The sequence below is a fragment of the Mobula hypostoma genome, chromosome 14 (assembly GCF_963921235.1).
Source record: "Mobula hypostoma chromosome 14, sMobHyp1.1, whole genome shotgun sequence".
Classification (NCBI taxonomy): domain Eukaryota; kingdom Metazoa; phylum Chordata; class Chondrichthyes; order Myliobatiformes; family Myliobatidae; genus Mobula; species Mobula hypostoma.
Window position 1 is genome coordinate 66,524,649 of NC_086110.1, and position 15,079 is coordinate 66,539,727.

The following is a 15,079-nucleotide window of genomic DNA, read 5'->3' on the forward strand; positions in this document are numbered from 1 at the left end:
TCCATTTTTCCTCTCAGCCCCAATCTCCCGCCTTCCCCCGCACCCCCCTCCCCCCATCCCTTCATGCCCTGACTAAACTTGAATCGCCTTCACTCTGCCTGTGGAAACAAATTCCACAAATTCACCACTCTGGCTAAAACAGTACCTCCTCATCTCCATCCTAAATGGATATTCCATTTTTCATTCTGGATGAGGTCCACTGCCCTAACAGCCATGACTCACTTCACATTTGAGCCTGCTCTCTGCCTTCACTAACGCAGAACAGTACAGCACAGAAAAGGGCCCTTCAGCCCACGAGGTAGGTGCTGACCATGATGCCATTTTAAACTCAATCCAACTGCCAGCACTTGGTCTATCTTCCTCCATTTCCTTCCTCTTCATGCCCCTCTCTAAATGCCTCTTGAAGGTTGCTCTTGTATCTGCTGCCACCACCTCCACTGCAAGTGTGTTCCAGTCACCTACCTCACTATGTAAAAACACTCCTCAGAAGTTTCCTGTAAACTTTCCCCATCTCACATTAAACCTATAGTATTTGACATTTCCATCCTGGAAGAGAAACTCTTATCTACTGTATCCATCCCTCTCATAAATTTATATACTTCTAGTAGATATGTATACCTTCTGGTGCTCCAGAGAAAATGGCTTCCGCCTGTGATCAACATCACTGGCAAAGGTGGTGGGTGTGGGGTCAGGGAGGTTCAGTAGTAGAGGATGTCTATGTTTGACGGTGACAGGAAGCAGAGGTGCAGGTAGGAATGGTTGCCCCAAGGTGCCATATGATACCAACCAGCCCTCACATGCTGTACATTTCCAATGGATTCCACTTGTCTTGAAGGCCCTTGTGTTTCCATGGATACCACTAGACCTATGGTACTTCATGATTTTCCCACATGATCAAAGTTGGTGGGGTGGTGTTAGGCGCTCCTTCCCTCCGCCAGTGTGCAGGTCACCCTCGGGCAGGGTGTATCCCCTGTTTAGCCCCCTGATCAGGGTCACGTGAAGCCATGAGAGCATCTGATGTGTATCACAAGTTCTGGTTATTTGACCACTGGCACCTGACAGACCATCTCTGAAAAGTGTTGATATTGGCTGGGCTCACCTGTCTTGTAAACACGCTGCCCAGTAAAAGGCAATGGCAAACCACTGAGGAAAAATTTACCAGGAACAATCATGGTCATGGAAAGACCATGATCGCTCGCCTACGGCATACAACACACCATATAATGAATGAACAATTGATCGAAGATGGCAAGTTTCAATAGGCCTCTCCCTCTCCCTTTTAGAAGTGGTTCTCCAGGATGTTGCAAGGATAAGTTAATGGGAGTTATAAAGAGAAGTTGAACAAACTTGGGTTTTCTCTGGAGTACCTGCTGAAGAGAAATCTAAGAGAAATATGGAGTAAAATCGTGAGAGTCTTGGACAGGGTAGCATCTTTCTTAGATGTCAAATACTAGAGGACAAAGGTTTAACATGAGAGGAGGGAAGTTTAAAGGGAATTTATGAGTCTTTATTTTAAATGCAAAGTGATAGGTGCATGGAACACACTGGTGGAAGCAGATGCGAGGGCAGCATTTGTGAGACCTTTAGACAGGGACATAAAGAGGCAGGAAATGGAGGGAGATAGACCACATGCTGGCAGATGGAATTAGTTTAAATTGGCATCATGGTCAGTGCAGACGTCGTAGGCTGAAGGGCTTGTTGCTTTGCTATACTGTTTTAAGTTTTCTAGACATACATCGTGGCAGCAGGCCTATCCTATTCAACAAACCCAGTTACACCCATGTGACCAATTAACCCATTAACCCTTTGGAATGAAGCCAGAGCAATCCCGCACTGTCGCAGGAGAACCTTCAAACTCCTTACTGACAGCGGCGGAACTGAACCCAGGTTGCTGGCGAATTAACGGCTTTACGCAAACTGCTACGTTACCGTGTCTTCCTATTTTTATGTGTGGACACATTGCAAGGCTCAAATGTGAAGCAAGTCAAAGTTATTGGGACAGTAGACATCCAGGTGCGACATCCCAACGTGAGTCTGGTGGGAACCCGCTACAGCACTGTGCAAACGTCTTAGGCATGTATATATAGCTAGGATGCCTCAGATGTTTGCACAGTCCTGCATATTGTTTAAAATAGGAAGTTGGTTTGGAAGCAGAAATAAGAGTACTTAGCTTTGTATTAGCTCAGTCGTGTTAAGTGTTATTTGATAACTGGAAAGACATAATATATATTACTGTGCAAAAAGTCTTAGGAACTATATATATGTGTGTGTGCGCGCGCACGTGCGTGCGTGTGTATGTCTAATACTTTTGCGCAGTACTGTATATGTTTTTTTTTGGCAATCTTGCTACCTTGGACTCTGTATTGTGTATAATAGGAGTTCAGTTAAGGTGGCTACTTTCTGTGAAAAAAGTGTAATAATCTTTAAAATATGCGGGAGCCAGCAGAACCAGAAACTAATCCTGGGGGCACGTTGAGGCGTTGATGGCATTGTGACCTCAATCAGTAGCTATTGCTTAGTTAGAGGGCCTTGTGGAGAAGGCTGATGTTTGTACAAGTGTCCGGGTAATAATGCTGCAATCAAGAGCCCCGCCTCTCAAGTACGGCCCCGTGTCTGAAGTCATTTGTCAGGCAGTATCCAAACGTGTCACCCTCATGTGTATATCCTGCGCGCCCATCTCAAGTGGTCAACAGTTATTGCTAGACAGAGAATCTCTGAAGCAGCCCTGGTAAGTTAGAGTCTCCAGTGCGGCGAATAAAAATACCTGGCGAGAACACTTGACCTCAAAGTTAAAGAGAAATAGAAACCACTGACCTTTGAACTCTCCCAGTGCCTTAGTGCTCTTTTAGAAGGCTTATTCATTCAGCTGAGGGTTCTCACTCCCACCTTGGACTCATTCGGATTTAAGATTTCTGTGTGAATTCCACCCCCAACCCCCACTTCACCAAGAGAACTGTTACGATTATAATGTTTTCTCTTGGCTGTAATTGTGGGACATCAGTTGATAATGTTAGTGTGTGAGCGGATGAAGAGGGCATTCTCATAGTCTGTAACACTACCCACTGAAGCTTTGCACTGTGATGTTACAGGATGCAGGAAAATAGATGAAAGTGGAAGTGATCCATATTCCAATGGGAATTGTCGGCTTAAAATTCACAAGTAATCAGTCGTTCGTTCCTAAGCAAATCCTTTATTTCTCCTTGACGTGTGTCATTGATGCTTTGAAATGTGATTTAATCAGAACAGTTGCCCTCTCTTGTAAAGAGATAAATGCATATTGACCTGTACAAGAAAAAACCTGGAGATCATTTTATTGACTATTTTACTTAAATGTACTCTGCCTGAAGACATGACTACACCAGGTGTGTTTTAATGACAGCCAGTACTTCTCATGATTAATACAACTCACTTTACTGGTTCACCTTACTGAGTTGTGAACTCAGTCAGCTCCCTCACGGGCACTAGCATCCAGGACGTCTCCAAGGAGCGATGACCCAAAAAGGCGGCATCTGTCGTCAAGGATCCACATCACCCAGGACAAGCCCTCTTCTCGTTGCTGACATCAGAAGGGAGGTAGAGGAGCCTGAAGGCACACACACGATAATTCATGTCGAATTTTGTGGGTGGCGGAGTGGAGATATGTCTCTATCAAAGGAGGTGTAAGGCACTCCTTCCCCCCCACAAGCCTGCAGGTCACCCTTGGGCAAGGTGTAGCACCTGCTCAGCCCCCTGATCACAGTCATGTGAAGCTGTGGGAGCAGGTGGTGGATGGTCGTATGAGCAACTGGTGCGTATCACAAGTCCTGGTTATGCGACCACTGACACCAGGCAATCTCTGAAAAGTATTGATAATGGCTGAGGTCACCTGTCTTGTAAAGACACTGCCCAGAAGAAGGCAATGGCAAACCACTTGTGTAGAAAAAAATGCCAAGACAATCATGGTCATGGAAAGAGAAAAGAAGAACAATCGCATGAAGGAATCATGAATTGATCAGATTAAAGACAGATGGAAAACCATGACCACCCACGTCATACAACGTGGCCCATAATGATGATGTAACTATGATGCCAGATGCTTCACAGCTCACCTGCTTAAACATTTTTATGTATTGGCACAGATGAATGAAAAGATAAGAAGGAGATACCCAGAGTGACTGAGCACTGGAGGAACTCACTCTACTCAAATATTGGCAGATGCCTTCCTAATGCATTTCACCACACTGCACATTCCTGTAGCACCTACAACTACTTCATCTTCAAATGCAGAAGATTCCAGTTAATTGGGGCAAATCAGGATTGGTACATTTTGGCCCAATTAAGCAGCTGCCCCAATGAGCTAAAGTTTCATGAAGATAATTAAAAAAGACAAACTACCGTTTAACTGAATAACAAACTATGCTTTTAAATAAAATACTAAACAGATGAGAACACTACCAATACCACTGGTGTACTATAAAGCTGTGTATTAATTCCTAATACTTATCGATGGAGGAATTCATCCATTGTGTTCTTTTGACTGGAAATGAACAAAATCAGCGCAGGTACCTGGTGCAGATACTGGACTGCCATCATACATTGCTGTTCAAGATTGCATCCTCCAAATCTTCATTTTCATTGTAACATTCATGATGATTGTCGATATCTTCGAATTTCTTGTAGTTCCTAACTTGTTGAAGAAGTGAAATCATTTAATTTTTCACTCTGGCCGTTTCTGGCATTTTCCAGCCTGTGTGCTTGAAACTGCGGTGGGCAAAACATTTTCTTACTGTTATTTCTCGACAAGTGCCTGTGACAAAAATCACTGCTTTTTGAACACAAGCGCACACAACTGATGCTCTTTAAAAACTGTTTGCTCAAAGCCCGGCGTTGTGTCTAACGGCCATAAAAATGCAGATGATTGACTTTAGTTAGAAAATGTTCGGCAACAGTCTCCTGCCCCAATTAAGTGGCGTAGTGTCCCAAATAAATGAAAGGAATCCGGGCTATGTTCAGGATATGGTTTTGTTTTTAAGCGTTGTCCCAAACAAGCAGCTGTTCAGATTAACCGATGGCCCAATTTACTGGAATCCACTGTATTTAATTTATTTTTTTTATCTATCAATTCATTTATATATTCAGAGATACAGTGTGGAACAGGCTCCTTTGGCTTAAGGAGCCACTCTGCCATGCAATCCACCTGTTTAAAACCAGCCTAATCATGGGACATGATCTTTAGATTGTGGGAGGAAACTGGAGCACCCGTGGTCATGAGGAGAACATACAAATTCCTTAAAGATGGCATCAGAATTGAACTCCAAACCCCGTAAAGCCCGAGTGTCACTCTAACCACTAGACTTCCATGGCGCCTATTCCCTTTTGAAACAGTGAATGTGCTTCAGGGTCCTTTTCATTGATAAATATTAGGGTCCTTTCAAGGTATCTTAATATGTTTAGGATTAAAAAATATGAAATTCAGATCAATTTATACATACTTATGCATTTATCACATGTATATTGAATTGAATTCACTTTAATACTTATATGCTTCACATATGAGGAGTAAAAATCTCTGTCTAACTGTGCAATGTGCAATTTATAGTAATTTGTAATAAATATTATGTACAACAGGACAGTCAATATTGCATCAAAATACAATTGCATTAGCGTGAATTAATCAGTCTGATGGCCTGGCGGAAGAAGCTGTCCCGGAGCCTGTAGATCCTGGCTTTTATGCTGTGGCACTATTTCCTGGATGGTAGCAGCTGGAACAGTTTGTGGTTGGAGTGATTTGGGTCCCCAATGATCCTTCAGGCCCTTTTTACACACCTGTCTGTAAATGTCCTGAACAGTGAGAAGTTCACATCTACAGATGTGCTGGGCTGTCCGCACCACTCTCTACAGAGTCCTGCGATTGAGGGAAGTACAGTTCCTATACCAGGCAGTGATGCGGCCAGTCAGGATGCTCTCAATTGTGCCCCTGCAGAAAGTCCTTAGGATTTGGGGGCCCATACCAAACTAATTCAACCGTCTGAGGTGAAAGAGGCACTGTTGTGCTTTTTTCACCACACAGCTGGTGTGTACAGACCACGTGAGATCCTTGGTGATATGTATGCTGAGGAATTTAAAACTCTTCACGCTCTCAACCACAGATCTGTTGATGTCAATAGGGGTTAGCCCGCCTCCATTCCTCCTGTAATCCACAACCAGCTCCTTTGTTTTTGCGACTTTGAGGGAGAGGTTGTTTTCTTGACACCACTGTGTCAAGGTGATGACTTCTTCTCTGTGGGCTGCCTCGCTACTGTTTGAGATTAGGCCAATCAATGTAATGTCGTCAGCAAATCTAATTAGCAGGTTGGAGCTGTGGGTGGCAACACTGTGGGGTATACAGAGAGTAAAAGAGGGGGCTTAGTACACAGCCCTGAGGGGCACCAGTGTTGAGGGTGAGGGAGCCCTCTCTTACCACCTGCCGGCAATCAAAACATATAGTGAAATGGGTCACGTGTGCTAACAACCCGCACATCCTAAGGATGTGCTGGGGGTGGGGCAGCCCACAGGAGTCACTATGTACTCTGGTGCCTTTTGACTAGACCGGTGCCGTCAGTCGTCATAGTGACCGCAAGCAGCAGCTATACCACTGGGCGAGTGCCAAAAGGATCCGCAGCACAGCTGGCAATGGACGTAATGCCCCTGCCTGAGGGGATAATTGATAACGAACAACAAATTATTTACTACCAACGCTTCTTGTTGTCTCCTCTGGCTTCCACTATACCTGAAGCTAAACTCAACAAAAACAGGAATGCAGACCCAAGAGGGGAGAGCTAACACAGTGCCTCATTCCGATACCAAAACCCATATTTATCGGGATTTAGAAAGCTGTAAAATTTACTGCACTGAAATCCTGTGGTCAAGAGGGTGCCATTTTGTGGTGAGTGTCATTCAGAGGCATGTAAAGGCAGATGTGAGAGACGTGTATCAGGGACAAGGACATGCTGATACAAGCTTTTTTTAATGCCAATCATAAATTTTTGGGAAGAGCTGATAACCAGTCGGAGGACTCAGCATGTTGGAGTTTAGCGAGGCTGCAGAGTAGCGCCTGAGAAAACCGTCTCGGTCTGTGAATTCTTTCAGAGGACGCAGGCAGAGGAGGATTTAAACAGAGAGATAACCGGACTCTCTGGAGCCGGGAGGAAAGGTCAAAGAGAATAGTGATTGTGTTGCCCATCAATCTCAGCCTTACAATTTCTGAGCTTATCTGAGCATTCTGGTAAATGCACTGTCTTAAAAACAAGAGATTCTGCAGATGCTGGAAATCCAGAGCAACACACACAAAATGCTGGAGGAACTCAGCAGGTCGGGCGACATCTATGGAGAGGAATAAGTAGTTGACGTTTTGGGCTGAGGCTTGTTGTTGTGGCTTAGAGGTCAATTGACCAAATAGGCAGTATGGTAGCATAGTGTTTAATGCATCGCTTTACAGCACTAGCGATCTTTGATCTTGGTTCAATTCCTACCGCTGCCTATAGGCGTTATACATTCTTGCCATGACTGCTTGCTTTTTTCTTTGGTTTCCTCCCACATTCCAAAGACATGCAGGTTAGGGTTAGTGGTGGAGAGCATTAATTTACACTAATCCTGTTCATCATCTCTTTAAAACCCCCCCCCACCCCATTCCCTCCCCCTCTTTTGCAATCTTTGCCCCTACCACCCCTTCTCCGCCAACAGATCCTGTTACAAGGCAAGAATCCAGGTATTGCGTGGGAGTACACTTTACCCAAGTCTGCTAATGAAAGCAAGGCTACTGTGCTGAGGCACAACTACACCTGGGTGGTCGTGAGATCAAGTTGCTCTGCATCGTGTGCTGGAGGTGAGTACCTCTCCCATTCATCTGAAGAAAAAAGCTCTTTTCTTAAGCTCTCCCCAGAGAGAGAAAGAGAGAGAGAAAAGTTAACATTTTGTGGTGGAGGCACAGTGTATGGCTTTGTCTGCTTTGTAGCCCATGGTCTACAGAGCAATATCAGGCTGGTTAGGAGTTTCCTTTGGTGCTCTGTTCTCTGAGGTCCACTACTGCAGGCCTAGCTCAATGCAGTGGCTTAGTAGGTTGACATGAGAAGCCATGTCTTTGGTGCCCCTCCTCCTTCCCTTTCTCTCATGGTCCACTGTGCTCTTCCCCAGCATTTTCTCTGTGTGTTGCTCAAGATTTCCAGCATCTGCTGAATCTCTTGTGTTGGGGAGGCACAGTAGTACAGCATGCTATTGCAGCACCAGTGATCCAGGTTCAATTCCCGCCGCTGTCCGAGGAGCTTCTTCATTTTCACCGTGACTGGGTGGCTTTCCTCCAGGTATTCCGGTTGCCTCCTGTATCCCAAAGACGTACGGGTTGGTCGGTTAATTGGTCGCTTGGGTGTAATTGGACAGCAAGGACTGAATAGCCTGTTACTGTGCTGTTTCTGTAAATAAATAAAAAGAAAGAAATGTTGAAGACTAGAGAGTAGGCCCCTTTGCCCCTTCTCTCATTTTCCATTCCCCATTCTGACTCCCCCCTTACTGCTTCTCCTCTCCTCTCCTGCCCATCGCATCCCCCGGTGCTCCACCTCCTTCCCTTTCTCCCATGGCCCATCTCCTCTCCCACCATATTCCCTCTTCTTCTTCAACAATTTACCTTTTTCACTTATCACTTCACAGCTTCTTCGTTCATACTCCATCCCCCACCCACCCACTTTTCCCCTCACTTAGCATCACCTGCCTCTCCCTCTCACCTTCTTATTGCAACTTCTGCCCCCTTCCTTTTCAGTCTTGATGAAGGGCATCAGCCCAAAACGTTGACTGTTCTTCCCCTCCATAAACGGGCAAGGAAAATGGGCGAATGAGTTGTCTTTTTTTTCAAAGAATTTGCACAGGTAGAGCAGAATAACTGGTCCTTTTCAATGCTGTAAGATCTTCTGGAGAGTAAGGACTCTCTCTAGGCAATGAGACAAGAAGAGAGATTTTCCCTCTCAACCCTAGGATCGAATAGTGGAGAAGACTTAATGGTCTGAATGGCCAAATTCTGCTCCTATGACTTATGGTCTTATAACTCACATTTCTCCATGCACATTTTAATTCATGGCAGGTTAGCGTAGGAAGCTTAGCCTTTCCAGTGGAATGGTTTATCACCAGCTTTTGTTATCAACCTACAAACTCTCTGTGAATCTTCAACTGGATTAATTCAAACATTAACACCCTCTTAATTTCTTCGCAGGAAAAATGGTGACCATGGCCTATTGTCTGCAGGACCACCTCATTCAGGTCAACACCAGCTTGTGTACAGCACACACAAGACCTGTGACAGGAACAGTTAGCTGTAACACTCAGCCATGTCCTGCAAGGTAAGTGCTGACAAGTGATCCACATACACATGGGGAGCTCCTTTACTGTTACAGGCTTATGAACACATGACTTGAAAGGTCTAGATAGAGTGGATGTGGAGAGGAGGTATCCAACAGTGGGAGAGTTTATGAGAATGTTCACAGGAATGAAAGGGTTAGCATTTGAAGAGTATTTGATGGCTCTGGGTCTGTACTCACTGGAGTTTAGAAGAACAAGGGGATCTCATTGATATCTGGCAAATACCAAAAGGTCTAGATTGAGTGGATGTGGAGAGGACGTTTCCAACAATAGAAGAGTCTAGGAGCAGAGGCACAGCCACAGAATAGAAGGATTCCCCTTTAGATGAGAAGACATTTGCTTAGACAGAGGATGGTCAATCTGTAGAATTCATTGACAAGGTGGCTGTGGAGGCCATGTTGTTGGATATGTTTAAAGCAGAGGTTCTTAAGTTTTCACTGTGAAGGACACTAGCAGTATGCCTGATGTTGTAGTGTGTGAAGGAAGAGAAGTGGGTGCAGTTACTGTTACAAGAGAGAAGGTGCTCAAAAAGCTGACAGACCTAAAGGTATATAAGTCACCTGGATCAGAGGAACTGCATCCTAGGTTTCTGAAAGAGGTGGCATTAGAGATTGTGGTGGCATTAGAAAAGATCTTTCAAAAGTCATTGGACTCTGGCATGGTGCCAGAGGACTGGAAAATTGCAAATGTTACTCCACTCTTTAAGAAAGGAGGAAGGCAGCAGAGAGGAAATTATAGACCAGTTAGCCTGACTACAGTGGTTGGGAAGATATTAGAGTCAATTGTTAAGGATGAGGTGATGGAGTACTTGGTGACACGGACAAGATAGTACAAAGTCAGCATGGTTTCCTTCAGGGAAAATCCTGCCTGACGAGCCTGTTGGAATGCTTTGAGGAGATTACAAGTAGGATAGATAAAGGGGATGTAGTGGATGTTGTATATTTGGATTTTCAGAAGGCCTTTGACAAGGTGCCTCACATGAGGCTGTTTACCAAGTTAAGACCCACGGTATTACAAGGAAAGTTACTAATACGGTTAGAGCATTGCCTGGTTGGTAGGAAGCAGTGAGTGGGAATAAAATGATCCTTTTCTGGTTGACTGCCAGTGAATAGTGGTGCTCTGCTGGGGTTGGTGTTGGGACCACTTCTTTTTATGCTATATATTAATGATTTAGATGATGGAATAGGTGGCTTTGTTGCCAAGTTTGCAGAAGATACGGAGATTGGTGGAAGAGCAGGTAGTGTTGAGGAAACAAGTAGGATGTAGAAGGACTTAGGCAGATTAGGAGAATGGGCAAGAAAGTGGCAAATGAAATGCAATGTTGGAAAATGCATGGTCATGTACTTCGGTAGTAGAAATAAATGTGCGGACTATTTTCTAAACGGGGAGAAAATCCAGGAATTTGAGATGCAGACGGACTTGGGAGTCCTTGTGCAGAACACCTTGAAGGTTAACTTGCAGGTTGAGTCGGTGGTGAGGAAGCATTCATTTCAAGAGGTCTAGCATACAAGAGCAAGGATGTGATGTTGAGGTTTTATAAGGCACTGGTGAGGCCTCACCTTGAGTATTATGAACAATTTTGGGCTCCTCATCTTAGAAAAAAAAGTGCTGGCATTGGAGAGAGTCCAGAGGAGGTTCACATGGATGATTCCAGGAATGAAAGAGTTATCTTATGATGAACGTTTGATGGATCTGGGTCTGTGCTTGCTGGAATTCAGAAAGATTGGGGCGGGGGGGGAACGGGTCTCATTGAAACTTTTTGAATGTTGTAAGGCCTAGACAGAGTAGATGTGGAAAGGATGTTTCCCATGGTGGGAGAGTCTAGGACAAGAGAGCACAGCCTCAGGATAGAGGGGCACCCTTTCAAAACAGAAATGTGGGGAAATTTATTTAGCCAAAGGGTGGTGAATTTGTGGAATTTGTTGCCACATGCAGCTGTGGAGGCCAGGACATTTGGAGTATGTAAGGCAGAGATTGATAGGTTCTTGATTGGACATGGCATCAAAGGTTACGGGGAGAAGGCCGGGAACCGGGGTTGAGGAGGAGATAGAAAAAAAGGATCAGCCATGATCAGACTCGATGGGCCAAATGGTCTAATTCTGTTCCTATGTCTTATGGTCTTAATTAGAAAGAGCGCCAAAGATTTTGGGAGAAGGCAGGAGAATGGAGTTGAGAGGGAAAATTAATCAGTCATGATGGACTGGTAGAGCAGACTCATTGAGTCGAATGGCCTAATTCAGCTCCTATATCTTAAGGACACCAATAGATATGAATGGGCTCCCATAATATTATTTAATTCAAAACTTCAGCATAATAAAGTTGGCCCTCCTTATCCGCGAGGGATTGGTTCTGGGACCCCTCACGGATGCCAAAAAATGCGGATGCTTGAGTCCCTTTTTCAACCTGGCTCAATTCCGTGGACCTTAGGACCCAGCAGAACCCCAGACCTTATTTAACCAGTTATAGTGCGGTGGACATTAGGACCCGGCAGCGGAGCTCTGAATCCGCGGTGTTTCTGTTCATGAAAATAATCACAATCACGATTGAAAATAAAGTGGAAATAATAAAGCGATCGGAAAGAGGTGAAACGCCATCGGTCATTGGAAAAGCATTAGGCTACAGTCGGTCAACGATCAGAACAATTTTAAAGGATAAAGTGAGAAAGGCCCTGCCCTGATGAAAGCTACAATTGTTACTAAGCAACGCAGTGGTTTAATTATTGGGTTTTGGGGTTTTGGGTTTTTGATCCTCACATCAACCCGGCGGGGATGGAGAGTGCGCTCAGGAGCAGTTGGTCACTGGATCGAACTCGGGAATTTCCATTCCTGAGCCTGGCGCTGAAACATATGTTTCTTAAGTGTTTTATATGCATAGAAAGGTAAAATATATACTATATACTAGGACAAACGTTTGACTAACTGGCACTAAATAATACCAGATGTACCTGCTCTGTTTTTTTTCGATCCCGATCCATAATAACCTATGCACATCCTCCCGTATACTTTAAATCATCTCTAGATTACTTGTTATACCTAATACAATGTAAATGCTATGTAAAATAGTTGTTATACTGCATTGTTTAGGGAATAATGACAAGAAAAAAGTCTGTACATGCTCAAAACAGCAAGTGCTGGAAGAGCACTTCTGGGTTTTCTGGATTTGCGGTTGGTTGAACTCGCGCATGCGGAACTCGCAGATAAGGAGGGCTGACTGTGTTATCAAATATAAAAGTTTGATAAATGCCACACTTTAATTCCTACAAATGGCTGAACTACTTTTCTCTCTGTCTCTCCCACTTTTAGTAATTGTTCATTTTTAGTAAGCTTATGTTTTTGATGTCATTGTGAAGGTCAAGTGATTTTTGTAAATTTTTCAACTTATGGACAAAATCTGATGGAAGGTCTTCTACATCTCTGAAAGAAAAATGAAACAGGAATTATATCATTTAAATGGTGAGGGATTACAGAGCTCAGAGATGGATCTGCATGTCCTGGTGCTTAATTCACAGGAGGTCTATATGAGAGGAATGGTCTACCAAGGCCGCCATCATCATCATTATGTGTCATGTCATATGACATGGACAATGATAGTCTCATGACTTTGATTGTTCTTGGCAAATTTTTCTACAGAAGTGTTTTACCATTGCCTTTTTCTGGGCAATGTCTTTACAAGACGGGTTACCCCAGCATTATCAAAACTCTTTAGATTGTCTGCTGCTGTGAGTGGTCGCATTACCAGGATTTGTGATGTGCACCAGCTACTCCCATTGCTTCACGTGATCCTGATCAGGGTATAAGCGGGTGCTACCCCTTGCCCGAGGGTGAACCGCAGGCTAGCAGAGGGAAGGAGCATCGTAAACCTCCTTTGACAGAAACCCACCTCCACCCCAACACCCATACCAAGGTAAGAAGGTTATACTTTAGTCATAGCAGGTGTCGTTGAGATCAAACCTGTGCTGAAAGGGTGTAGATGTCTTGAAAGCAGTTTGGAGAGGGATTACCAGACTGATATTTGGATCAAGAGGGTTGTCTTACGGGAAAGATTGGACAGTCCAGACTTGTGTCCATTGGAATTTAGAAGTGTGAGAGGGGCGTAATTGTAATATTGAAGGAACTGAGGGGTTTTGACATGGTGATGTGGAAGGGATGCTTCCACATGCAGGATAATCTAGAAATAACAATTAACAAACAAGGCACCGGAGTTGCTCAGCAGATCTGACAGCATCTGCGATGGACAGTCGATGTTTCAAATCAAAATCCTTCATTCTGGTCTGAAAGATAGGAGATAATCAATATAATGGCTAAACCTGACAGTCACATATTATACATAATTTCTCCAACATTTAGGTAGTAAACCAATATAAACATAATGATATTAGTAGAAGCACAAACAAGAGTAAATCTGCAGATGCTGGAAGTCTAAGTAAGACACACAAAATGCTGGAGGATCTCAGCAGGCCAAGCTGCATCTATGGAAGAGAGTAAACAGTTGACATTTTGGGCCGAGATGCTTCATCAGAACATCAGTAGATGGTGGGGAGAGCTGTATCGGTGATGAGTTCTCCAGCCTCTGTAGCCTTTTGAATTCACTGGGGTTTCCCCAGCAAGCAATGCTGAAACCAGTCATGGAGTCAAAATCATTCAGTAAAATAACAGGCCTTTCAGCCCACTCAGCCTGTTCTAGCCATCAAGAACACATTTATACAAAGCTCACACTGAACTCATTTTTATTATACCCTATAGTCCCATAACCTAGTTCCTGCACCCCCCCCCGACTCATCTACACACAAGGCCACCTAAGCAGCCAACCTGAATCTCTTTGAAATGTGGGAGGAAACCCATGAGGTCACAGGTAGAGCATGCGAACTCCACACAGGCAGCACCAGAGATTAGAATCGAACCAAGGGCATACTATGATTTCTCAAACTTCCTGTACACCCCACCTCCTCTGCACCATTTCCCATCCCCTTTTCCCTCTATATACTCTAATACTCTTCAGAGTTTGGCTGCCTGGCGTCAGCGGTCACATAACCAGGATGTGTGATCTGCACCAGCCGCTGACACGAGCATCCACCACCTGCTCCCATGGCTTCAGGCGACCCGTGATTGGGAGGGGCTGAGCAGGTGCTACACCCTGCCCAAGGGTGACCTGCAGGCTAGCGGAGGGGAGGAGTGCCTTCCACCTCCTCTGGTACAGCCATTTCTCCACCCCACCACCTCCATCATAATGACGAGCTAAAAATCACAGCCACACTGAAGGAGACTCTGTCACCCAATCTCAACCCCATAGTTCATGACTTTTAAGCAATCATCCACAAATGCTTCGCTAGTGGTAGCTGTACAATGCAGGATCAGTTAAAATAGCTCAGCTTTTGTTACATCTCCGCGTCACGGTAGATTAAAGTAGGTATCGGTGAAAGTGACATTAAAGGTGCAGCTATTTGTTCCGGTTGTGATGTTTAAGATAAAGCATTTGGGTATTTTCAATAGGTTATTCAAAACATTTAATTAATTAAATCTGGCTCCTCATTATTGATGTGCTGTGTATATTATATGCTGTGTGGGTGATCCCACAGTGAGAAATACAAGCCTGAAACATTAGGAGCAGCATGCTGGCACAGGAGTGGAGAAATTTAGGCAAGCAACACCATCAGGAGTGTGGCTGACCCCAGGGATTAGTACTAGATCCATCCTACCGTGGGTTTGAATGTTCGGGG

At 44.4% G+C, this 15,079-nt stretch overlaps 1 protein-coding gene across 1 annotated transcript in view; it reads left to right on the top strand.

Annotated features, from left to right (window-relative positions):
* adamts18 (ADAM metallopeptidase with thrombospondin type 1 motif, 18) overlaps window positions 1–15,079 on the top strand; it is a 348,492-nt gene that overhangs the window by 275,979 nt on the left and 57,434 nt on the right. Inside the window, exons 15-16 of the mRNA XM_063067228.1 lie at window positions 7,702–7,843; window positions 9,218–9,344. Of these exons, the coding sequence (XP_062923298.1) occupies window positions 7,702–7,843; window positions 9,218–9,344 (269 nt within the window). The remainder of the gene's footprint in view (window positions 1–7,701; window positions 7,844–9,217; window positions 9,345–15,079) is intronic.